Source organism: Pteropus medius, unplaced genomic scaffold (genome assembly GCF_902729225.1).
Source record: "Pteropus medius unplaced genomic scaffold, Ma_sr-lr_union100, whole genome shotgun sequence".
In the NCBI taxonomy this organism is placed as follows: domain Eukaryota; kingdom Metazoa; phylum Chordata; class Mammalia; order Chiroptera; family Pteropodidae; genus Pteropus; species Pteropus medius.
Window position 1 is genome coordinate 25584685 of NW_024340692.1, and position 25656 is coordinate 25610340.

Consider the following 25656-nt stretch of genomic DNA (forward strand, 5'->3'; position numbering starts at 1 on the left):
AAGACTGGTGAGAAGGGAAGCTGCTTCAGGTAGAAGGAGGAATCGTCAGGGAATACGGAGTTATCCCATCTGGCCAGAGCACAAGATGCAAAGAACACAGGACATGAGGCTGGAAAAGCAGGTGGGGTGATATAAGCTCCTTGAATGCCACAATGCGAGCTTATATGCAACTTCTGAAGATCTCCAAGCAAGAAATGGATCAGATTAGATAAATACTTTAAAAAGGAGAAAATTCATCTAAGATCTTACTGACAAATGTGGGTATGAAATAAGTGAGGATATTAACTAATAAAGAGACTAGATAAAAATGGGAGTTAAATAAAGAAAAATCTAAAGGCTAAAGTTTGTTGCCCAGATGTCAGAGAGAATGGGGAATATGCCTTTGCCAAAGATACAGAAGTTAGGAGAGACTGATGTGGGAAAATGTCCAGGTTAACTGGGAAACTCTATTGAGATCTTAGATGACATTAACACCAAAAGCAAGCACAGAATATTGGCAACCTGAGTCGTATTGCTCTAGTTCACTTTGACAAAATTTGCATATGCTGGTTCCTCACCTAGAAGTTTATGCCCTGCCCCTACAGGGTTAATGCAGATCAGAAAATACTTCTAGGAATCCTTCCTTAACCCTCACAGATGAGATCAGCCCATCACATGCTTTCAAAGGAGAATGCTCCTCAGTCATAGCTATTATCTCAATTATAATTATGCATTTATTTTTGTGATTATTTGATTAATGCTGTCTCTCCATCACTAGAATATGAGATTCCAATAGGGTCCCCTATGCCCATGTAGCAAGTCTCAATGAAATCTGTGGAAGAGAGGAAAGGAGGGAGGTGACTGTCTAGATTTTAGTGAGCAGATGGTGTGGGAACCTGAAATCACATCCCACAAGACAGGGCTGAAGCAACGGACATATTCAGCCAGAAGAGATGCCCCATGGCAAGACGGTAGTCTCCAAATATATCTCAAGAGCTGTCATGATGGATGAGCAGTGCACTGGGTGGTCTCAGGGGGTAGGAAAGAACCAGGATTGATGGGTAAAAGTTCTAGGGAGACAGATCACAGCTCAGGGGCTGGAAGAGTTTTCACACAGCTGGAGAAAATGGATTGCTCCCAGGAGCAGCAAGTCCCGCATCAGCAGACACACAGTCAGAGGCACACAGCCACTTACTTGGTGAGGCTATCATAACGGACTTAAACAGCAGATGAGCATTTACACTAGAGGCACTTTCAAGGTCCCTCTAGCCACAGTTGAACTCTTCTGGCTGCACCACTTTTAGGAGACACTCATCTACATGAATGCTTCAGGCTCCCCGTGCTGGGAGCTGGTCCCACGCTGTCCTCCCTTCCTCCTTTGCCCTGTGAGCTTATTCTTCCTATACGTGCGTCAACATTCAGTGTATCTGCCTCACCCAAGGAAGCTATGCCCTTCCCAATTTTGGTCATTCTTTACATGTTTGCCTATAACCCACTGCTCTGCCTTTGTATCACTTATCACTACTCAAAAATATAACTAAAGTATTCATTGTTCCTTCAATGTTTCCACCACATCAGCAGCACCACCCTGCCCAATCCCTCCGGGCAAGGAAGGCAAACATTCTCTTTCCTGGAGCATGCCCAGCATCTAATCCAAAGCCTGACATATAGTTCTCGCTCAAACATCCATGAATAGTCATCCAAATATTATTTCAATTGGTACTTCTCAGAGAATGACGCTTGTAAAACTTTTACCACCTTGTTCGCCCTACCCTGGACATACTGGTTTGTCACCATTTTTCTTATGTGTCTCAGAACAGTGCTGTTCAAAGTGTAGTCTGCAAATGTTTGCTACTGTCCACTGGTTGAGAAACATTTAAACAGCAACTTAAGTCAGTTCCTGACACTTGTACTAAAAAATTGAGATAGTCTGTATCTTTTTGTCCATATTTATCTGTATTGTATGTAACAAGAGTATCCATCTTTGTTATAATTGGGAAAAAACTGGCCTGTCATCACAGATGGTTTGAGAAGCACTGCCTCAGGCAGTATTACTTCACTAAACAGTAAGAGTTACTATATTAATTCATGAATTGACAAAAGGAGTAAGACTATATAGCCCGAACCCTGGCTAGTCTGGGAAGTTCACTTTGCCCTCTGATATTAACTCCATCTTGCTCACATAATATGTTCACCTCAAATTTAAAAGAATCCTAAAAAATATTTTAACCGTTTTAGACAGTAATGACCACTCTGATCCAGAGACCAAGGGAAGAAAAGCTCTGTCTTACATGAGAGCCTCACAATTTTGCCACTATGACCGCTGTCCTTTTCCTTGGGCACCTCATATCCTAGTTTACGCAGCTGTGAACACAAACCCAAGGTACTCACAAGCCAAGGACGTGAATATTTAGCTCTAACAAGCATGACACCAGTACCGTCATTCACTGAAGGTTTAAACTTTGTGTCTCATCATGTTATCAACATACACAACACACACACACACACAATACACACACACACACACACACACAATAACAGGAACGCAATTATAAGGAACTGGTTCTGCACACCAGCCTTCAAGACTAGCGCTGTAGTTCATAGCTCCACTCATCTGCCGCACACATAACATTCAAGGTGGGGTCTTGGCAGCTGGGCACATCTCCATGCCTCTGACTCTTGAAATTGGCTTCGCCCTAATGGTTACCTATTATTTCCTCAAAGATTCATCAGTTACTATTAATTATTGCCTCTCGTCACAACGTTGGCTGTTTGCCCTTTATCTACTCAACAATCAGTAGGACACACAATAGATACCTGCCAGCAAAGCACACATAGAAGAAAAATCCATAAATGCCCTGGGATACACCAGACTGGAGGCAGAGGGGCATGACCAAGAAAACACACAACATAGTAGCTCAGGAGTATTCAATAATCGGAAGGAATCTACCAGCTAAGTAAGCGCTTGCAATACTGCCCCACTCCCCAATCCTGTTCTTCCCTAAGCCTAGATGTCACCTTAAATTCTTAACACCTCTACTAAGTTCCTAGTGTAGAGAAAAGCCTCATTTCATCATCAATCAAATTACTATGAAATAGTTATTACAATGTATAAAAAGTGGAATGACAGGAATCTACTCTTCTAAAAGCAGGTGATGGGGTAAAGAATTCCATTTTGTTTCTGATTTATTTGATACAAGTCTCCAATCAAAACCACACAAGGATGACCAGGGAGTTGAACAGACCACTCAAAATAATGCAATAATGTCTGCTTTCAACTTTAATTTATGCACTCATTGCAAATTTATGCACTTTATGCACACAAAGGTAGAGGGTATAACAAAAATAAACTGCAGGCCTATGCCACGCATATCTATTTAGAAAAATCAACAAAATTGGAACAGGCTTTCTGCCACCTTCTATCCTAGGGAAAGGCAGATATTTGCTGGGAAGTAAGACATACTTTGATTTTGCTTTGTACAAAAATTGAGAACTTAAGGAATTCTTAGCAATCACTTTTCTAATTACTAAGAACATTATGGAAAGCAAGTGATTTTAAGTGACCAAGGAGGAATAACAGGGTTTTTTAAATTCTGAATGTTCTTTCACCCTTTAACCTATCTTTCTTGCTTCCCCACACAGTCACTCTGCTTTCTGTAATTCTGGACCTCTTGGAGCAGGGCACTCAACAAAACTACTTGGCGGTCATCCTTGGATATTGGCATCCGACGGAACTTACCCTTTACACAACTCTCATTTCCACCAAAATAAAGTAAAGGTGGCTCTGAGTTGGGTAAAGAGATAACGTTTCAAATTTCTGAGATTTCAAGAGTTCGCGACAGTTTACTACCCACAACACAGTCCTGGTGAAAATCCCCACAGCTACCCTTTCACCACACGGCAAAGCAGAGCACCTTTCTGAAAAAGGGTCAAGTGAGGAGGGCCAATTGCCCCCAGTTCTTGCATTCCTCCTTACCCTGTCTCCAAGAGCTTCTCTCCAGAAATAACTAAATGCATGAGATCACCCACAGTGAGAAGACAGAGGCATGACACCTACAGTGTGCCTATTTATAGAAAGTGTTAGCACTCCTCAAGAAAAGACACTAGAAATCTCCTTGGAAACACCCAGGCCTGTGCTCCCTTTGGAATCCTAGTTTGCTAATACCTGTGACTAAGTAACCACCTTGAAAACAAAACCAAGGAGTTGGAGGTACTTACGGTTTCCCCCCAGGGATTCCTGCCAGGTTAGGAGGGATCGTGGGTACTCGCATATGAGGGGGAGGGTCAAATCCCACCTGGAAACAAAATAAGGCATCACAGACTCAGTTTAAAGAGAGTAGGCACTTTGTGAACGTCTCTAAAGGTTTCCCGCTAGATTCCCCAAAGCAACGTAAGCAGAAGCAGGAATAGTACCATGTGCTAGCATTTCCCAAAGTATTATAATGAAAGAAATAATACAACCAACTCTAAAGAGCACAAGGCGTACTTCTTCTTTGGGAGGTGGGACGAGTGTGATCTCTGTGTACCGAGAACAAGCTTCCCATGGTCAATACTCCCCGTGGACTTAGGATGTTCTGCCTTGTCTAAACAATTACACACAACAGTAGTATGCTGCCACCCCAGCCCTCCAAGCTCAATTAGGATTTCTCGACCTTGGCACTGTCAACAGTTTGGGCCATACAGTTCTTTGTTGGGGCTGTCCTGGACGGCATAGGATGTTTAGCAGCGTGTTTGGCCTCTACTAAGTGCCAATAGCATCCCCCAGTTGTGATCATCCCTCTAGGAGGTAAAATCACTCCTCGTTCCATACCACTGGTCTAAGTTAATGCTTAACTCATTCAGATTTTGTGCACCTTAATGATGGTGTCTAGTCCCCTAGCTGCCCACTTTGTTTTAAACTATCTTGCCCTCCACTGCACAGACCTTCCCACAACTGCGACATAAGGGAAAAACCAATGAACCTTATCCCCACTCCAAGTTTTTTGGAAGTAATATTAGTCAAAGAAGAGAGAGAAGATATATTTCAACAATATCTGTATCTTCCCAGTAAAAAATGAGGCCATTTACACAGTAGCAGAAGGCAGGGCAAGAAGACAAGAGAATCTGCCCCATGGTTTCATTTCTTTTGTTTCTGCCTGTTGCTCTGAGATCACGTTTACACCTAAACCATGCTATTGGTTTAAAGAATAGTACAGGCATGGAAAAAGAAAGTTATAACTTCTCAAACACTTTTTCCTAAGAATAAAAGAGAAAAAAAAACCTGCAAGAAAACTAATGAAAAGGCTTCTGTAAGCTACTTGATTCATTTCATCACCTTCTAAAAAAAAAACTACTTTGCTGGGAGAAAACCAGATGTCCCCTGAACCACTAAAGTAGCTCCTAAACACTGCCTTTTTTCATCCACAAAAACAGTAAAGCGAAAAGTGTTTGGCCCTAACTCAATGAAGCAGCATATGGATGAAGGTGGATAAAAGGAAGGCGGGCGCAGTGGGGACACTGGGTCTTTGTTTCCGAGGCGTGGGGGCTGCCACCCCAGCCCTCCAAGCTCTGCGGAGCCCACCACGACCCCAGCATGCTCAACCCACTGTTGTCACCTACCATGGGGGAGCGCCCGTAGGCCACCACGGCAGCGGCGGCAGCGGCCGCGCTCATCTGTGGGGACATGTTGTGGAGACTGGCATAGGCAGCGCCGGGGCTGGTCAGTTCACCGTTGAGGCCAGCGTGGGGCGCCATCCCAAATGGGGCCGGGTACGGACCGGGCACCGCCAGGGGTGTCCTCAGGCCAGCTGCTGCAAGAAAACACAAGCCACATGTGACTCAACTATCTGCTGAGGTCCAGCCTGGCCAGTCATTCCAGGGTCACTTTTAGTGCCATTCATTAGAGGGAAGGAGAAAGATGGAAGGCGGGGGACAGGTAATCACCTCCAATTCATATGCAGGATCCCTTCTTCCCCAGAACTGACTTCATCTCCAGGAAAGAACAGACCCCAGGGGAAGCAGTGCCCACACATTTCCTCCTTGGTATATTAAGTAGCACTGGGAAACCAGGGGGAATTAAGCAGCATTATTGCACCCAATTCACAGAAGGCAAACCGAGGCACAGACACCACCTGTTTACCTGACTTAATCTCAAAAGGTTTTCTTGATAAAATCCAAGATTTCTCCTTCAATCCGAACCTTCCATTCCCTGGTACCAATTCCAAATGAAAACCTGATCCTGGATTTATATAAACCAAAGCACGGGTTTAGAAGAAATACTCTGGTGCCTCTCTTCTCCTTTGGGCCCAGGGTATTACTTTTTTCCTTTCCCCATGAGGAAGATCACATTGAAAGTTATGAGTTTACTTATGGCTGGAGTCTTCAGTGAAAGCCTCCCAATTTCTACTGAAGGAGAGACCCCTGACTCCTGAGGAACAGACCAGAAGAAAACCGGCCGACTAAAGCAAGCAAGAAGCACAGTTGGGCCGGCCAGATGAATTTTAGTCAATATTAGCGAACTCAGACACACAATGATAGTTTGGGAAGGAGCTTACATTCAGAATAATTACAGAAACTTTATTGAAGTCCTTCGGATTTGGATTAATTGGAAATAAAAGAAAAGCTGAATGTAAACAGTCAGAGATAGAACAGGGTGCAGCTGCTGAAACTCAAGGATGAACATCTGTTTCTTATCATGGCTTTTCAGAGATAGGAAGGAGGTAGGCAGGCAGTAAATGCATTTCGCATTCGTGGGAAAATGGCGTCACAACGTGAGCAGATGACGAATCAAGCTGGGAAAGGAAAAACAAAATAAAGCACAAGAGGTGATGCTCTACCCGCTTGGTTAACGAGGGGGTCCATGGCTGGAGGCTTGCCGAGGCCTGGACGGAGTCCTGGAGTGGCGCTGGTGCCCGGCGTTGGCATGTCGCTCCGAGGCGTCGGTGTGCTGGATTTCAGAACAGGCGTGCTGGCTTTTTCATGCTGGTATCATTAAACAAATTAAATGAGTATTATTTTTAATCCAAGCCATATTACACAATTTATCACAACAGCAGCTGGGACACTGGGCACCTTCTAGCTACTCCCTCAGCCAATTTTCATAAATCCACACAATGTTGACAGCATTAACTTGTGAGCGAGAAACGTTGACCTTTCCTCTTCCTGCCAGAATTAAAACTCTAACTAGAGACACAGAACATGATCACACTTCTTCCTCCGCAGATTTTATTTTAAAAAGCATTTTTCCATCAGGCTTGTGGTCTTTGGATCTAGGCCAAGTTAGAAGGATGACCATTCAGAGAAAATTCCCAGTCACTCAGAAACAAATGCCTGGTCACCAACAATGTCAGAGGGAAGGACCTCTTTTCTAATCTTGCCTTTCCATGGCAGTGGGGGTGAGACTAGTGGTGAGAGACAGCAAGGCCACAAGAAGCAAACCAGCATCTCAGAGGCAAATGCCCTAGACTCATCCCATCACTGTGTTTGAACGATGTGCCCAAAATGAATAGCCTTTTGGAGTTAAGCATCATTCTCAGCTTGCATGTATAAGCAATGTGGACCACAAGTGCAGGAGTCAGGAGAGTAACAAGGTGATAGAACATCTTCTTTTGCCTCTCAACCTTTTACATCCTTTAAATCACTGTCTGTCTGAGAAGTGCTACAGTGAAGTAGCAAAAAACATGAGCTAGAGAGAGACCCCAGCTCTGTCTGGCTTTGGATCTGATGGGCTGTGTAAACTGGCAAGTTCTTCAGGCTTTCCACCCCATTGGTGAAATGGGATAATGAGTATGAATACTGTATAGGATTAACTGCAGGGTTGTTATGGCTCAGTTATCGCGAGCTGAGATGATGCACTCCAGTGTTTGCTGAATGACTAAAAGCATGAACGGGCTCTGATGCTCCCTGCTCCCTCCACCAGTCCAGGCTCCCCCCAGTGCTGCCTTGTGCACACCACCATTCTGACCAGCAACCCAATTACAACATGCCCCAACAGGATGGGTCAGTCTCAAACCAGGTAAAAAGGACAACTTAAGAAAATGAGGACTTCTCAGGACCTAAGAGGTCTGACCTGTGTGCTAGCTGGAAAGTTTCAGAGAGCCTGTGCTAGGAATATATCCCCCAAGTAAGAAGGCGATGGGCGTGGGAGCTTGTTATTGCTCTCTAATCACAGCCCAAATAGACAACTGAGAGGGGAAAAGTAATGCTGTATGGGGACAAAGAGCAGAAGGATGAGTGTCACTTTTAAACACTTAAAAACATAACTCTCCATCAGTAAAAACCCTACATTTCAAATACTTTACAGTCCTCTGGTCCACAGGAAAAAATACTTAAACTGCTAAAAAGGCAAGTGAGAGTTCTTATTACCTACCAAGCTCATTTCTTTGGATTTCAAAGAAGTGGAACTTCCCGAAGAGGCTGTGGAGGCTGGGCTGCTTGAAGCATCCTTCTTTAGCAGGCGGTTTTTGTCAATCCCATTTTCCCGGGGTGAATGGGCGGGGCTTGCTCTCGGAGAAGAAGGGTCCTCAACAAGCATAAGCAAAGTTTTCATGATTTTGCTTACAATGGGACAAAGCTTTCCCTTTACACATTCTTATTTCTGCACCAATTCTCTAAATTAAAGGAAATGCTGAAAGTCCTTTAGATTTAGGGGACTCGGGGACAACATTGTTATAGTTAACAGGATGGTGTTTGCAAATACACCCATGAAGATACTATAAAATCTTAAAAAATCTAGGAACATTCATATCTCTCCTCATGCGCCAATATTTTGCCCAAAGGCATGGGAAGGAAATGAGCACCCAGACACCCAGTTTAGAAATCCAAAATAATTAGGGAAAGTTGTTGTTTGTTTGTTTTTTTTTAAAGGAAATGAAAGTTTGGGTCAGAGCATTATTGCTCCATCCATGAACCACCACTCAGTTCTTAATGTATAAAGTTACAAGAAACCAAAACACTGTGGCTCTACTTCTCTTCTCACAAGTCACCCTAAAAATAAAGTTTGATAAAAATGTGGGTACCTCATTGGACACATCCACAACTAAGTTGTCATCACTTTTGTCAGCATCACTGTCCTGGAAAAGAAAATTTTTAATGTCATTTATTAAAGGGTTTGAGGCCCAGTTAAATTTCTGTAGTTCTTGGTACCAAACAAACTAAAAAACCACCAGGGATATGCCTACAGACTCCCTTCCAGATTGCCAGCTCTGGTAGCTAACACCCTTCGCCCTTCTAATCTGACCTGTGGCTACACAAAGCTCCAGGCAGGAATTTTGTTGCAATAGCATACCAGTTACATAATCAAAGTGAGCATACAAGGCTTGGCTGATAGTAAGGGCTCAATAAATCTTTGCAACAGTTGAATCTCTCTTATATCTGAAAATCTGCATTACATCAGAGCTCTTTTCCCAGTGACTTCAAATTAAGAACACAATTTCATGTCATTGCCTTTATGTGTATCATCCTGAAGACAGCCAACAAATCTAATGTTCACAGACAATTCGTAATTATAAAGACAAATCATGTTCGCATGGGGTGACTAATTACTGCAAAAAATAAAATAAAGCAAACAAAAAACAGCAAAGTTAGTTACTGGCTGAAATATACCAAGATCTGACCTCATGTTAAGAATAAACCTCTTCAGCAATCAGCTTGGAAATTTTTTGGAGAGATGGAACGAAGGATAGCAATATCTAGAGGGCACGAGTATCCTACAGTAGGGCTCTGTCTCTTCATAAAACTACACTTGGTAATGGGAAGAAACTCTGAAGTTGCATTGAGTTTGAAAAAGCTTCAGAAAAGCTGTTCGATTTAATGATATGATTACTTCTACAAGTTGGGGCAGGCTGAAAAAGTCTACTTATTTTTTCAGCCAAAAGGCCTGATGTCCTTCGGTATAAAGTAATACAATGAGCATATAGAAAAAGTAGTGTACCGCAATGGATCTCAAAAAAGAGTAGGCCCATAGTTTATAATCTAAATAGTCCTTTTACTGATGTCAGTGTCAATTAAGAACACACAAATAATGTTCGAGAAATATTAGTACAAGTGTAAATATTACCCACATTGGCCTTCTATGGGCCACAAGCCCAGGCTAGAAAGTTACTCTCAACTTTAAAGTCATGTCTTAAATTTTCTTTCTAACCATACCTAGAGCATTACGTGTGGAGACTCAATTTAATTTCTTCAGTAATATGTTACTAGATATACTTTAGTCATTGTTGTAAAGGCACCATGCAATTCACAATAAATGTAAAATTACAACCAATGAAGAAGCCTAGATAATTCATAATAAAAGTCCACTGAAAGAAATATTTTTATGTAATAAAAGTAAAAATTAATACTAAAGAAAATTTGCTTCCTCTTAGAAAAGCCCACAGAAAAGCATAAATGTTTTTAGCTGTAAAGAACCCAAGGATGGTGTGGTGAAAAATATATAAGCTAAAAGAGTTTCCCTTTTAGAAAAAAATAATTATAGATATGGTTACTGTTCTATAACATAAACTGGCTAAAGTAGTAAACAATTAATTTATTACAATGGAACTATGAAGTGAGCTCCTAAGTATTCTGTAATTTAAATCTTAGCTTATACTATACTCTTCTGCATTATAAACCTTCACAGTACCACATATTCTTGTTATCGGTCTGAGGTCTTTGCCTCAGGTTCTTCGACATCACCTCATTACATCACCCTCGACCACCTATACAACTAGACATACCTAGTACACACACATTACAAAACAGTCATGCTGAACTATGGATTGTAGCTCACTCACTACTAAGTAACTCATATACATGAGCCTCATGCAGAACAACTTAGAATTGTATCAGCAAATTCCTGCTTGTCATGGATCTTCTAACTCATTAACAGTTGATGCCATATATAAAAGTACCTGCATGGGACACTGGTTATGAGCAAAAGATAAGGGGCAAACATTACGTGCTAAAAGGCTTGAGCTGGGAACCTTCTCAAAAATTTAGATTCTTCAGATATTGTTATAGCGCAAAGTGAGGACTGATTCAAAAGACCTCTAGCCAAATGTCCATCCTAGGCAGTGGGTTCGAGAATCCTAGCATACTGATTAAGAGCATGGATCCTGGAGTGAAGAATGCCTCAAGGCTCTGCCACTAACTCTGACCTTGGGGAAATCACTTACAAACTCTGTGCTTGTTTTTTTATCTGTAAAATGCAGGTGATAGTAACAAACTCACAGGGTTCTTTTACAAGTTAAAGAAAACAATCCCTGTAAAACCACTCAGTACCTAACACTAACTTGAGTTATTCTTCAAGAAACACTACCCACTGTTAGCTACAGACGTGGGCCAGCCAGCAGGAGACACAGAAGCCTAACAGAGTCAACTTCCACACAGCCCGCACATCAGCCAGCCAGAGGCAGATACTTCCTCCAAGAGCAACAGGAAGTGGCCTAATTCAGTAGTCTACTCTCAGACTATTCCTGAGAATGTATCCATCCTGAAACAGACACTCCAGGACAGACAAGGAACCGCCAAGTTATCTGTCAGTACCTTAAGAAGACCAGAGCCAACAGCCTTTTGGCTTGGTTTGCTCTCGTGAATGCAGTTTTAGTCAACAGTCCTTACTCCATCAACCAGTTGTGCAAGCTCACCTATAGGGTCTGAACTAGATGCTGCCTTGTCCTTGTTTCCTCTGTTTATACCACACACATATCACGAAACTGCTCACCTTGAGAGAGGATGAACTCTGCCTTAAGATCCAACACCAGCCTGAATATACTATCAGAACAGCATGCAAAAAGGAATTTTGTGACACCCATACTCTTACCTTGACTATTTTAGCAGCACAAGTTACCAAATTTGCAATGCCCAGGACAAAATAAAAATGCAAGCCCCTGTTTAAAAAATGAGGATTTGAAGATGTCCGACACCAGAGCATTAAAACCAAGGGCACAACGAGGTCCTTTTACAAGTAGGGCCTTGGGCAGCTGCACAGGCTGAACACCCATGAAGCCAGCCCTGCATTCTTGCATCCCCTCCTATGAGTAACTAAGGCAGGAAGTCTAAAATTTAAAACTGAGCCTGGTAGAAGTATAATTTACAGCTTAAAAGAGAAATAAAATCCTACAATGTAAGAATCTATCATCTTTATAGTATTACTTTAAGGGATGCGGAACTATCGCTAAAATCTTAGAGTATGCTTGTATACTCACTTAGAAAATAAGCAAGTAAGCAAACAAATATGACTTCAAGTTATTTACTTACATAGTGGCTGGAATCTTTATCATCCACCTTTCTTTTTTTGATGTCGTTGGAAAATTCAGGCCCATTTCTGCGTTTATCTGTGCCTCTTAGACTGTCTGGGACCAAGAGGGAATTACTCTGCAACACAAAAAAATTAATCAAAGATTTCTTCCCAGGTCTCTTTATATACATGAAAATCTAACCTGAATGTGATAGCTGTTTTAGAAAGGTGATACCTACATGGCCTTTCATTCCATTTAATTTGTCTCATCTGAGGACCTGGATGGCAAACATTTATAGAGCTTTAAGCACTTAAAAGGGAGACCCTGGCTATGCATTCAAACCATCCAAAGCCTGGTGGATCCTTTAGGCCCTATTCATTTAAAATGTTCTATTCTGTTTACTGTTAGAGAAATGGGAGCTTGATGTTGATATATGGATGTGTTTTTACTCTTTCCCACTGTGACTACCTGGTAAGAAATATGAATGCCCTATGAGTAAATCCTGAGATTATTCTATTAGACATATTCTGTGACTGCGAAAAGTCAACGTGTGTCACTCTAAAAAGGCACAAAGAGAATAGGTGGGATTAACAGCATGGTTTCCTAAAAGGCGAATCACCACTTCCCACAGCAACAATAAAGGAACTCTTTTGAAATCTTTTAATTTATTGTTGAAATAAGATTTGATGTTCCTCGCCAAAAGCACCAAAATTTAAGACCCAAAAAAGGAATTTCAGCCAGTGAATCTTCAACAGCCAGTCCAGCTCCCACACACAAAAGCAAGGACAAGAACTAATCTTTTCCACAAACCACACAGGATACTTCCATTCACATGTGCGGAGTACGAACTGCTAACCCAAAGAAAAGAGGCATTTTAGATATTTGGGGGTCACATGACATGATCTGACAGCCCTTCAATTCCCATCTCCCCTGGGGCTAAAGCATCAGAACATGTTACAATGAGTTCTTTTAAGTGCGAGATTAGCATATGCAAGGGGGCAATTTGTTCAGTGATGTGTTACTGCCTTGCAACAATGCTGAACAAGCTGTGCGAAAACCTTTCACAAAGCCCAGATAACCCCAATTTCTGAAAGATGTTGGAGAACAAGGAGGGGACCCAGGACCAAGAGACAATTATGTTACCTTTCCCTGAAATAATTTAAGAGAAGGGTCTAGGGTAAACTTTTACCTTGGACCACCTCCAATTCAGTGGTATGTACTCACAGCAAATCTTTTATGATACATTTTTAATCATCAATGGGTCTTCCGTTCCTAACCAAACCAAAGTAATAGGCCTCGTTCTCAAAGCGGCCCAGTGACAACTGTAGACCCCACCATGGGAGCGTTCCCAGCTCAACCACACACAGTGAGGAAATAAAAAGCAGGGACCAGAAGACAATCTGAATGAAGCCTCTTTGCCCACTTCAGGGGCTGACTCTGAAGTGAGCTGAGCTTTCATTCATGACTGTTCAAGCTAGACAAACACCAGAATGCTTTCAGAAAAATAGGGGGAGGGTCCAAGTCAATTCAATATAGAGAAGCTCAGAGTGATGTCTTTAGCACAGTGTGGGGGCTGAAAGGTGAGCTGGCTGGATCCTTGAACTAATTACCTTGGTAAATGTCTGCTAAAAACTAACCCCTCTGACCCAGACCCACAAGATGCAGAGACTTAACAAAAGTCCTGCAAGTGCTAACATGCACTCAGAAAAGCTAAGCCAAGGACAGGGGCAATAGCTTTTACCCAAGTATAAAAAGCGTCCAGATACACCCGTTATAGACATCAGCCCCAACGGATCCTTTTCCAGACTGTGAGCAGATGCATTTAAGAGCAGGGCTATAATGTACTAAACTTTACTCTGCCCACATGCCTAGCAGAACCACAAAGCTGGTGTCATCTCCATTGGCAATTTTAAAGTCTCTCATCGGACTGTAAGCTTCTTAGCCCTTCTGCTGTACCTAGCACTGGGCATTCAAACCTTAGCCATTCAAGGAGCTTTTTAGTGATTTTATTTTTTAATGATGTCAACTGGTACCGTGAGCATAAAAGTAAACACTTCTGTTAGGAACAACAGTTTTTGTTGGAAACAACAGCATTTCTGTGGCTGGACCTGTAAGCCTGTCAAGCTTTGAGACCTTCCAGTCTCCATGTTAGAAGTTACTACTGTAATTCCCACTTGAGCAGTTTAAATGAGGCCTATAATCTGAATGCGTTTTTGAAAAGTCTTGAAAGTTCCTCTAAATTTGGACAGGGTTAGTAATTAGCACCCCGGTTATCTGAAAATTGAACCCATTCAAATAGCAGACTTAGACAAGTTATGAAACAAACAAGGCAGCAGAAAGTATGGGCTGGAAAGGCCCGAGAGCGCCAGTCAGAAGCTGGGGGACTCCTGGCTCACGCTGCAGCCCCACCAAAACCAGACCACTTCCTTTGACCCTTGTTCCCATAAACCCCGTTTCCTGTGTGTAAACACCCCTGACATTTTCCAGCTCTGACACTGCTTCCATTGTTTTCTTGATTCCAACCTAATGAACTTCACTGGCAGCAACAACCACCATTTGGTTAACTACCGCAGCAGTGACCCTAAGCTTCATGATTCTTTTGTTTGCTCCCCAGAAACCCTATCAAAAGTGACTTCATGGGTATTACTGGATGTCCCATGGTACAGTAAGTCTTTTTCCCACATGATGTTTTCCTCCCCATGCCACCTAATTGATCCAGGGTGGGATATAGTCATTTTGATGGTCACTATGAGCCATTTTACACATATTTTAAGAATAGATTATACTGGGTACTGACTAAATATCTTTTGGATCCTTCAAAATTTAGGGCTCTGTCTTGATTCATTAGATTTGGACTAGGATAAGGTAGGATCACATTAACTAATCAACACTTAAGAGGCTGTTGGCAAAAGAAGGAAACTGAGGCTGCTTCGTTTTTATTTAAAAAGTCGTGCATTCTAAACACAGAAGGTAATTAGAATCAAACCTCTGAAGATGCCAAAGCAACCTTAAGACATACTGTTTATCCTCCTCATCCCCTCATTTCATCTGGAGGATCCCCAGAGAGGGGAGGTGATTTGCCTTACATGAAGAAGCTCTTCCCATTAAGTCAAAGTGCCTTCACTCCCAGAAGATTGATTTTTAAACTCAATTTATGTACACACACACACAACCCTTGACTTATTTCGTTGTATGTCCACAATACCAAAAATGTGAACATAAAATTTAAAAATTAACATTTCAAAGCCTACTTCAAATGAACTGAAAGTAGTCCCAAATTCCTGCCTTTCCACTCATGAGTCCCGCCATTTATAACCCAAGATTCACATAAAGAAAGATCTCAGCAGACAACAAAGTAGTCTGGGTACCCACGGCACCAGTTTCACATGATGGCAATCACAGATAATAAATAGTCCCACAGACATACTTACACCACAGACCTCTCTCCCCAGAGTCTATATTTTGAAAGATTTTAATCTACCAAACAGCATTCAAGTAAAATTCATTTTTCAAATATTTATTTGCCAAATAAATATTTAATCATGAATCAGTTTTTTTGATCAGCAAGGGAACTAGTGTTACCACACTGACTGATATACTCTAACTTTAGCCAAGAAGCTCAATGTTTTATTTCACCTTGCAGCTGGTAAAATTTAAGGATCTGCCAATTTTTCAAACATTGTAATTACTGGGCAGACTTCTATCACAAATGTCCCGAGGCCTGGGATTTCCAGACTATATATATGTTTTCTTTTGTTTTAAAATTTTAAGAACTAAACAAAATCATCTTCCCCCGCCCCTAGAATCATCTTATTTACCTTATGTCTTCTACAAAAACTCAAAATAGGGTTTCATAAAGCCCACGGGGGATATTTAAATCTGAGCAAATCAAGATCTGAAAACAGATTATGATTTCAAAACAAACTAAAATTCTAAAACCATGATGATTCTCTGCACCTTTCCTGTTGTATACACTGGCACAGAGCCAAGTAAAATGACAAAGGGAGACACGTATCCAGCCAATCTAAAGAAAAATGACCCCCACCTGGAATGTTTTAGTACCAGAGACAGAGAGAAGGCCCAGAAGACCTATTAGCCCAACTGACTTTCTCTCATCATTTTTTCTCCACTTCATGTAGAAACTACACATGACATGACTAGATGAGAAGCAAGGCCAGATAAAACATGCACCCTCCAAAGAGGCAATCTCTTCCTCTTAAAACCTGAAATTCTTTGGGAACATAAAATCGTAACAGGCCTCTTCAATGGCCATAGCAAATTTGTTTGCTATGACTGATATATGCTTCTTGAAGGTCACTTCTTGCACGAACAGTGATGTGATGGTTAAGAATGCTTAAGAGAGTGAACAAAAGAACTACTCAGAAAAGAAAAAGTAGCAGATGTTCCAGCATTACAACCGATGTGCACTCCTTGAGTGGTCAAATCCAGAGCACAGTTTTCTAAAGGGGTGAACTGTGTTTTGTGAAAACACACACCAGGAATATTCCCCACTACAGTTCAATAGATGTAAGTTAACTAGACAGTTGCAGAGGATTTGAACCTAGTGAGGAGAAGTGAACAATATATTAAAACAAAGCAAAAATAAACAGTCAAATGCATTTGTTAAACTATACCTCCATGTAAGAACTTAACATGTAAGGAGAACAGTCTGTTGAATCTCAGAGAGCATTCAATCAAATCAAAAGAAACATCAAGATTTGGAATTTGTATTATCTTTATTCTGACAGTTCTAGACAATGTTTCTATTTCATGCCCTGAATACCCACTCAAGACTAAGGTAGAGACCTAGCTGCTTCAATATGCATACAACCAGTCTTTATAGTCCTGTTCTAAGAATTTTACTTTTCTTATAGCAATTTAACAGTAATAGCTGTTCACGTATACTGAGACATTTTGGAAGATAAACTCAAGAAAATATCAAAGAAAGCAAGTTTAGTGAAATGCGACACTGTCAGTGCTACCAGAAGACTTGTTACGAAGCCTTCATATATCCTTCATCTTTTCTGAGACCTCAAAGCATCTCTTCTGCCAACCAAATCTCAACCCTGAAGCCACCACCAGCAAATCTGAAAGGAAAAACCGCTCATGGATACAGCAAATACTAGACAGGTTCCCCTAATGCGAAAATAATGCACATTATTCAAATGGATTTCTTTAGCTGCCATGCTGATTCCCCTAGGGAACTTTCTCCTCCCCGCAGGAAAAGTGTTTGTGTCAGAGGTACAGATTGGAAACTCATGACACCTCATTTATCCTCAGTTACACCGAGGCAGTGGGAACCTAATTTGCTAGCACACTCTACACTGACAATTAACTTCTCGGTGAACATTAAAACAATTAGGTAACGACGCACCCCATCACATCTGTGTGCCTTCTCCACTGACACCTGGTCCCAATTAAGTCATCACCCTACGCTGTACTTTTTGCTGCAGTCCAACTGGTCATTCACATATTCTGCCTGACATTTTGACAAATGCATTTACCCATAAAACCAACGGGATCCCCACTTGTCAATGGGAAAAAAGGGAAGAAAGTGATGATGTGTGGAAACGTGCCCACTTGGCTACGTCGCACCTCAGAAGCCTGGGCCGAGAAGCGGGTCTGCTGAAGGGCACACATCTATTCTTCATGCATCTTAAATGTTAAATGTGGTAAAGTACTACCATGTTCTTACACCTTGATCTAGGAACTCAGCACTGTTGGATGCAAATAGGTGATTCTATCAGGAGGACTCCTAGAGAAGGACATAACCAGATAGGATATATACAGACCCAGTTAACATTTGGGCTGAAAGAGGTATTAAATCACGAGATACCTTAGGCATCACTCTCTATGTTCCCAGCTTGCCCTTCTACCCACGTCCTCCAGGTAAAGCAAACTAAAACACTCCAGATCTAAAAATAAATAGAATTATTTTCGAATAATTTTTAAATAACCTCATGACAGCATCGTTCCCCTAATCAAGACTTTAGTCACAGCAAAAATCAAATTTGTATTTCACACATTTTATAAAAGCATGTTTTCAAAGAGCTACTTAGCGGTTACTGTCTCTCCAGCCCCCAATGAGATACTTTCTAATGCAAAAATAGGCTCTAAAACTAAAAAGCACTGGGTCAGGACTTGACTGTGAGTTATTTGGTATCTGAAGGCTCTGACATCCACCTCTCCTTAACTGAAAGATAGGAGACACAGAGTTTGTTGCCTACTATATTCCAAAAGGAATGACAAAATGATTATGGACCCAAAAGGAAAATAAAATTTAGGAAAACCTGCTCCAAATGGTGGGCATCAAGTTCTCTAATTACAGAATACAAACTTAAGTCTAAAAAAGGTTTTGGAGGGAGATAACAGTCTCTATCTGCCGTTTGGTTTGTTTTAGGGTAATGATACCCTGTATTCACTATAATCACATTGAGATAAAACCTGAATGTTTTCTCCAGTCAGACACAAGCCCCAATATCCACCTGGTAAGTTACGGCATCCACAATAAACAGACACCTCCATCTGCTACAGGTACACACCACTCCTAACAATCAAGAAACTGCGAGGGCTTTCCTTTCTTCAGGGGTTCACCCTTCTCAAGAAAGTCATGCTAGTTTTCTGAGGATCTATTTTTTTCAAGTACATATTTTAAATTCTCTCAAAAGGGAAATCTGCTGAGGCAATAGTATAAGAAAACTTAGTGTTTTCTTATACTGTTATAGTGTACCTAAATATTGAAATTTTAGGTGACTCATCTCAGTTTTATTTTTTCCAGGTAATCCCTTGGCATGCGTCAGGTCAAGATAAAGTCATAAACGTTTAGATGAAAACATCTCCTCCTAGTGTCCATCCATCTATATTTGACAAATTTGATGATCATGAGACTGATCAAGTTCATAAGCAGCTGAGATCGGCTTCATGGTCCCAACATACTAAGAAACATAACTGCCAGCCTGTCATATGGGCCCTAACCTCCACGACTGCCTCACACATTGTATTTTAAAAAGGAAAGGAAACCACAAGTAACTTTGTTGAGTGTGACAAATAAAGCATTTATTGTTTTGCTAGCAGGTACTCGGGGAGAGGACATTCCTAAAGGTTTGCTATGTTATATCTGATGACTTCTTGTTTGTGTTCCCTAAACCCTCACCTTGTGAGGCAGCCACCACCACCACTTTAGGGATGAGGCTAGGGGAAGGTTCCAAAACATGACAAACCTTGCCTGTGCAGCCAGAATTCCACTGGAATCTGCCTTTGTCCAAAATATGTTCTTTCTATCACCACCGCCCCATGCTGACACAGTCCTAAATAGCCTCTAGGAGCTAATATTATGTTCAAAAGGATAAAATTTCAGAAAAAGAGCAACAAAGTATTCTCCAAAGCAAGGCTCACATCTATTTCCTCCTTGTCCTCTCTAGTACTGAGTATCGTTTTGAGAAAAAGTGAAGTGATGGGTGGTCATGAGCTAGGATCTGGTCCTGTCCTACCTCTGCCAGCTAATTAGTCAAGTAGAACAACTAGAGAAGAAAAACAAAATAAGGACATCGTCTTACATTAAAGTGATGGTTGTCATAACTACTTTTAAATTAAGTTCTAAACATGAACCCGATAATTTTATAAGTCAATTACGAGAGTGACGACATGGTCCTTCAAAGACATAATCTAATTCTCAGCCATCATTAACTATGTAAATATATGACCAGAGGCACCCGACCTCCTTGAGCTTTGTGTATTGATAAAATAATGGTAACTGCACTGTTATGACCTCTAATGGAGATGAATGGTAGACTTTTCTGGGCCAGAAACCTCTTTTGAGAATTTGATGAAAGTTATGATCTTTCCCCAGAATTATGCAAAAGAGCAGTGACCCATGACACTCTGCATACAATTTTTAGAGGGTTCAAAAAAACTTTCTGAGGCCCATCTATGAACACCCTCACCCCCAATTCCAAAGACCAACTCTGGAGTCTCTTCCCTTTTCCACGTGTTCCAGATAGTGATCATATGGGTCAGGTATTTCAGTGCTTTTCATTTAACAAATATTTGACTGTGCCATTAAAAGATATCACTGTAAAATGGCAGCAAGTATATGCAGTGCCCTAAACACTGCTTGGCACATAGAAAGTTCTCAATAAGTATTTGCTAAACGAATGAGTATATCAACACACATTCTATCATACTTTTTTTTAAAGCCATACAACTCTTTGTTAATTCTCTAATTCCAGGTCTTTCAAACACTTATGTAAATATTCACTTTAGCCAAAATTTAATTCATCTATAATCAAAATATCTAAAGTTTTTATTACCACTGAAGAAATAAAGGCCTTTGTTAAGTCATTTCATATTTCTTTGCTTAACAGTAGCATTCTGATAGTAGTAGGCTTATGTTAAAAACAACAAAGTTTTGCAAACTAGAAAAAGAGTAGTCAAAACTTAATTTAAAAACAAGAGTCAAACAGCAAAATAAAGTTCTTAGAAGATACTAGCTTTATCATTCAACTCTTTCAGAAAAAGAAAAATACTGTCCATATTTTCATTCTATTCTCAAAGTGCTGTCATTTCCTGGGTTTTACATTAAAACCGATTACACGAAGGGTCACTTCTTTACCAAGGTAAAATTTCAGAAAAAGACAAACAATAAAGACGAACGTAAAAAAGACCAACAAAAAGACCAACATAAAACCTTAAACTAGGAAATGGCATAATTTTGCCACTAAAAATAAACAAACATGAGCTATGAACCAGTTTTAGACTCACAGATAAAAATCCATACACACCCACATTCCCTCTGGATCTAACTAAGTCCCTGGATTTCTGCACTTGATATAAATAATGTTTGTTGAATAAAGTAAGAAGAGCAGGTAAAAATAAGACTACACCATTGTGGAATTTTTCAGAACGCCTTAGGTTCACAGCAGACGTTCTTGGAGTTTGGTCCCAGGATCCCTCTGACATTCCCAGAGACCCTTACATATTTCTCTGAGGGCAGACTTCTTGTACTTCAACTGAAACAATGTTTCACAACAGAAAGAATGAGGGAGATGATGAGAATTCAGCTATTCTCTTTTGAACCAGGCATTAGACACATTTGCAAACATCTAAGACAAAGCCATTCTTTCCACTACAATTTTTTGTTTTGGAAAATAGTCATTTTCTATTAATAATGTTAATACAATTAAATTAAGTAGCTCTTTATCGGTTTGATTTTAAAATTTGCTTGGTTTCTAATCCAGAAAATTTTCAAAATACCTAACATATATAAACTTAAGTTATTTGGGGTCATCGATAATTTTAATTTAAGGGGGTAAAGATCATAAGACCTTAAAGTTTGAAAACCGCTGCCCTGTAGCAACCGCCCTTAACTCCTGACTGGGAGAAAACAAAACAAAAAAACAGCAGTACAGAGCAATCAAGTGGACTATCTGCCAAGTAAAATTTGACTTCATAATTCAAACCACTTTATTAAAGAGATAAGTACTATAATATTTTAGACACTAATAGTACACATCATCTTATTATCCACTGCTTCTCATATTCAATTTTACAAAGTTTGAAGAGCTACTTAATTTTATATAACTGCAGCAAAATCCCACTTATGTGGACAGTGAACAATTTAATCTTTCTCCACAAACTGAATTACATGTTTATGTTGCAAATTAGTGTTTTCCCATTTTATAGCATCATCACCAAGAGTTTTCTGTAATATTTAGGCAGGAAACACAGTATACATATATATTCTCTAAAAATACTGAAATTATCATTGACTTGTCAAAAATTTGATATGAAAAAGGAAACATGCAAAATTAACATGTATAAGTAACCATTTCTTTTATATTATTTTATAGATTCCTTTATGCAATATATCCACATTTTGACTTGAAGTTCACTGACTGCTGACTCCACAGCTGCCTGAAACTCAAGAACTATTTTGTATTTCTTTAAGCCTCCATCCCACCTTCATTTCCCCAATAAATTTTAAGTTCTTGCTAACATTTTTCAGCCAAAAATACAAATAGGAGGTTATCGGACACACTGAAATAGACACAGAGGTATGAAAAATGCCTCTACAAACTTAAGCATGCAAATCTCTACCCATTCCTGCCACTGGCATTTCAGAGAGGTACTTATCATGATACCCCTTCCACAACCGCCTAGAACTTTGGCTGAAACCTTCTACGGTCTATATTTTAGTATTTTGGTTGCCTTTCTTCGGTTCTCTGAGAAAGGGCTTGTGAAATGTGTGCTTATGTATCCCTAACTACAGATGCATTTTTCATATTACCTCGCATAAACACTCAATGAATAAATATACCGTGATTCAAGGTAAAAGAGTACTGAAACAAAAAAGTTAAATTCAAGACCCAAATGTAGACTAAGTTCAATACATTAAAGCATGCAGCAGACTAAAAGACACGGGTGCTCCCAATATTTTCTGCCATCTCTGTTCTCTAGTTCAGGATTAGGGTTTTTAATCTGACATGCTTGAATGAACATGACAGGAAAGATGACATCTACAGAGACACTTGAAACAAAAAAAAAACATAAAGGTCAGCTCCATAAATCAAAGCCAGTTTACTTAGGTTTACATTTTGGGAGTAGGATATTTTATTCCTTCGTTTTTTTTTTTCTCCCCTCAACAATTTCCAGAAAAATATTATCGTACCAGAAATTTAAAACTAGCTACCCCATCCTTTCACCATTATCCATTCCCTGCAACATATCCTGACACCTAAAGAATACCAAGATCTGTCTCAAAAAGAATTTTTAAAGTAGATACTATTCTATACAAGAAAGAAAAAATAAAAATCTAAACTTTTCAAGCTGAAAAGATTTATATACCTTTCCCCTAAACTCGTAACAAAAAAGTGTCAGGACGACTTAAAATTCAGTGTCCAATTTTTAACCACAGTTAGATTTAAGATGGTCAAAACACTGCCAACTTCAGAAAGAAGCGCGGGAAGGAGGCAGAAACTGTATGCTATTGTAGCTGAAAAGGGGCCAATTTCTACCTCTATTTGCTCCACAACATTTGAGATGCATTTTAGATACAGATCTCCTCACAGCTAACTAGCAGATATATGTACAGATTAAACGTGCATTATGCAAAATGGGTAAGATTTAGGCTGTTGAAAAGATCAACTCTCGAGCACAAAACGCCCCTCCCCCCAACACACACACTGAATTTTCTTGTTTTTAAAAGCTTACACAGACGCTCAGTTCTTTGGTCTAAAATAAATTTAAGTTAAAGTTCACATTCCAAGGACAATTATGAAAAGAAAACTAGATATGGAAACCTAGCAACTAAGATGCATTCGCAGAGGATAATGAATGGTTCAGGTAGAAATAACACATTACCAACCAATTTCACATATAGAATGTGACCCTCTTGCCTATAAAACTGATTTAAGATAAAAATGACTACTCTTCTGAACTAGAGGCAACCTGAACTCAGAATGCAATGGTAAACCTGTTTTTTAAGTGGGTCTGGGGCACATACAGATCATAGCAAACAGCTTTGCCCCCGAATCATGTCACTCTCGTCTAACAAATCTTTTCTTAAAAAGACAAGGGAGGGGGCAGAAAGTCATATTTTTTAAAAAAGAAAAAACCAGGTCACTGAGAGAGAAAGGGAAGAATATGCACGTCTGTGCCTGTGTTTAAAGAAAGGCAGCTTGGGATGCATTGCAGGAAAGGGGTGTATTTATGTGCAGCAGGTGGTAGAGTACTTACCGTGCCCGGTTCTCTGTCTGCTTCCGAGGTTACCAAGAAACGCACAGACATGCCCGTTCAGACACAGAGGCAAGAACAGAAATAAAAAAAAGGGGGGAATAATTAGAACACAAGCCCCAAACAGTTTTAAAAATGGCTTTTATTTATATAAGTCATTGCACATTCCTAATACAGTGATTTCCTGAAAATTACAGTATTTTGTAAACATAAGATTTACAGTTTAACCATACACAAAGCCTATTTTTTTATTTCTTGACAGAATAAATTACTTTTCTTCAAAAAATTAGTCGAGTGCAATTTTGCCCAATATTTAACGCATACTAGAATTAAAGCCTATGAAACTAAGTAGTAACAGATGCAATTATCAAGCCTCTCATTTGAACACATTCACTTTCAAATTTAACTTCTTATTTCGCCCCATTTAACAACATTACTTTCTTTGAAAATTACCCAATTAAGCAGTTAACAGTTTTCCATAATATGGTACAGGCCACTGGCATTAACTAGGCAGTTGCCAAGATGTCAAGATGCCTGCAATCTAAAGAGATCGAGAAATCTACAGATACCCACGTTAAACCCTGAGAACTTCCAGGGTGAACCGTGTTTCAGTGGCCAAGCTTTGCGACAGTTCCTCTTAGCTCATTGTTTGCTCTCTGTATAGGTTGGGGCTTTCTTTAGCGGTGCACACAACTTTGCAGCACTGTATGAGTGTGAGGACAAAGTCCTAATCTGGCTTGCCCGGCCTCTCACCTCTGTGGTGATCTGCATCATGGTGCTTCTTGTCATCTTTTATTGCCAAGTGAGACTGCCCACTCAGAGCACTAGACAGCGCCAGAAGGCCAGCACTGCCACCCAAGGGCGGGATTCCAGGAGGCTGAAGTCCTGAAGGGTGAGGCGTTAGGGGGACTGGGGGCCCATGGCCGTGAGAAAGATGCTGAGCTTGCAACTGCTGCTGCTGTTGGTGGTGGTGAGAGGAGCAGGAGGAAGATGAGAAGGAGATGGTGGTAGTAGCATCGGGGGGTGAGGGAACGTACATGACATGAGGATGGAGGACACAGAGCAGGAGGTTTGACACACAAAGGGAACAAGGAGGTAAGACAGAGGGGGGGAAGGGGAAAAAATGTGATTAGCACTTTCAGTTCATCAAAAGTTTTCACCTACTCAGTTACCTGGTAAGATACAATCTTCCCAAAATATAATCCTCAGATCTACACTGTCACTTTCGGCATAAGTCAGCACCTGAGAGTATAGAGCTGTTTATCATCAGCAAGCCTGGCTAAGTTAGGAAGCGACTCACATGTCAGTTCCATTTCTAAGCACCTCCAGGAATGAAATCCATTAGGTCACTGAATCTAAGATGCCACAGATTTACGACTCATCCTGATTTCAGAAAGATTAAAATCAAGGCTGTGCATCCAACAATACAGTAACTATATTCTTGAGCAGTCATCAGTTAATAGGTGATTCCATTACACCCCAACATCTTTGCATTAACTTACCATAATGGTATGATGAAACAAAACCAAAATGTTATCTTTAGTTAACAGAACTCAGAAAGCAGGAAGAACCAGCATCTCTTATGTAACCCCACCCCCAGACACTGTGTGTCCTTATTTTCATTAAGCCCTCACAGTACCGTGAGGAGGTACTGATATTCCTATTTCATAGAAGGAGCCAAGGCTCGAAGTGTTGAGAAAATTCTAGAGGTTCTCCAGCAACGGAGGCGGGTGGAGGTGGAGTCAATGCA

General features: G+C 40.5%; 1 protein-coding gene across 14 annotated transcripts in view; it reads right to left on the minus strand.

The window, feature by feature from the left end:
* The window catches only part of TLE1 (TLE family member 1, transcriptional corepressor), an 81471-nt gene that overhangs the window by 16310 nt on the left and 39505 nt on the right, over positions 1 to 25656 (minus strand). For 4 of the 14 annotated variants that reach the window (XM_039847327.1, XM_039846831.1, XM_039846750.1 and 1 more), the window contains 8 exons: positions 24660 to 24864; positions 23910 to 23929; positions 12196 to 12312; positions 8976 to 9029; positions 8327 to 8479; positions 6795 to 6939; positions 5578 to 5768; positions 4198 to 4274 (listed from right to left, as the gene is read on the minus strand). In XM_039847327.1, coding sequence (XP_039703261.1) covers positions 4198 to 4274; positions 5578 to 5768; positions 6795 to 6939; positions 8327 to 8479; positions 8976 to 9029; positions 12196 to 12312; positions 23910 to 23929; positions 24660 to 24864 — 962 coding nt within the window. The remainder of the gene's footprint in view (positions 1 to 4197; positions 4275 to 5577; positions 5769 to 6794; positions 6940 to 8326; positions 8480 to 8975; positions 9030 to 12195; positions 12313 to 23909; positions 23930 to 24659; positions 24865 to 25656) is intronic. The other 10 variants (XM_039846991.1, XM_039847548.1, XM_039847164.1 and 7 more) reach the window with 6 other exon arrangements.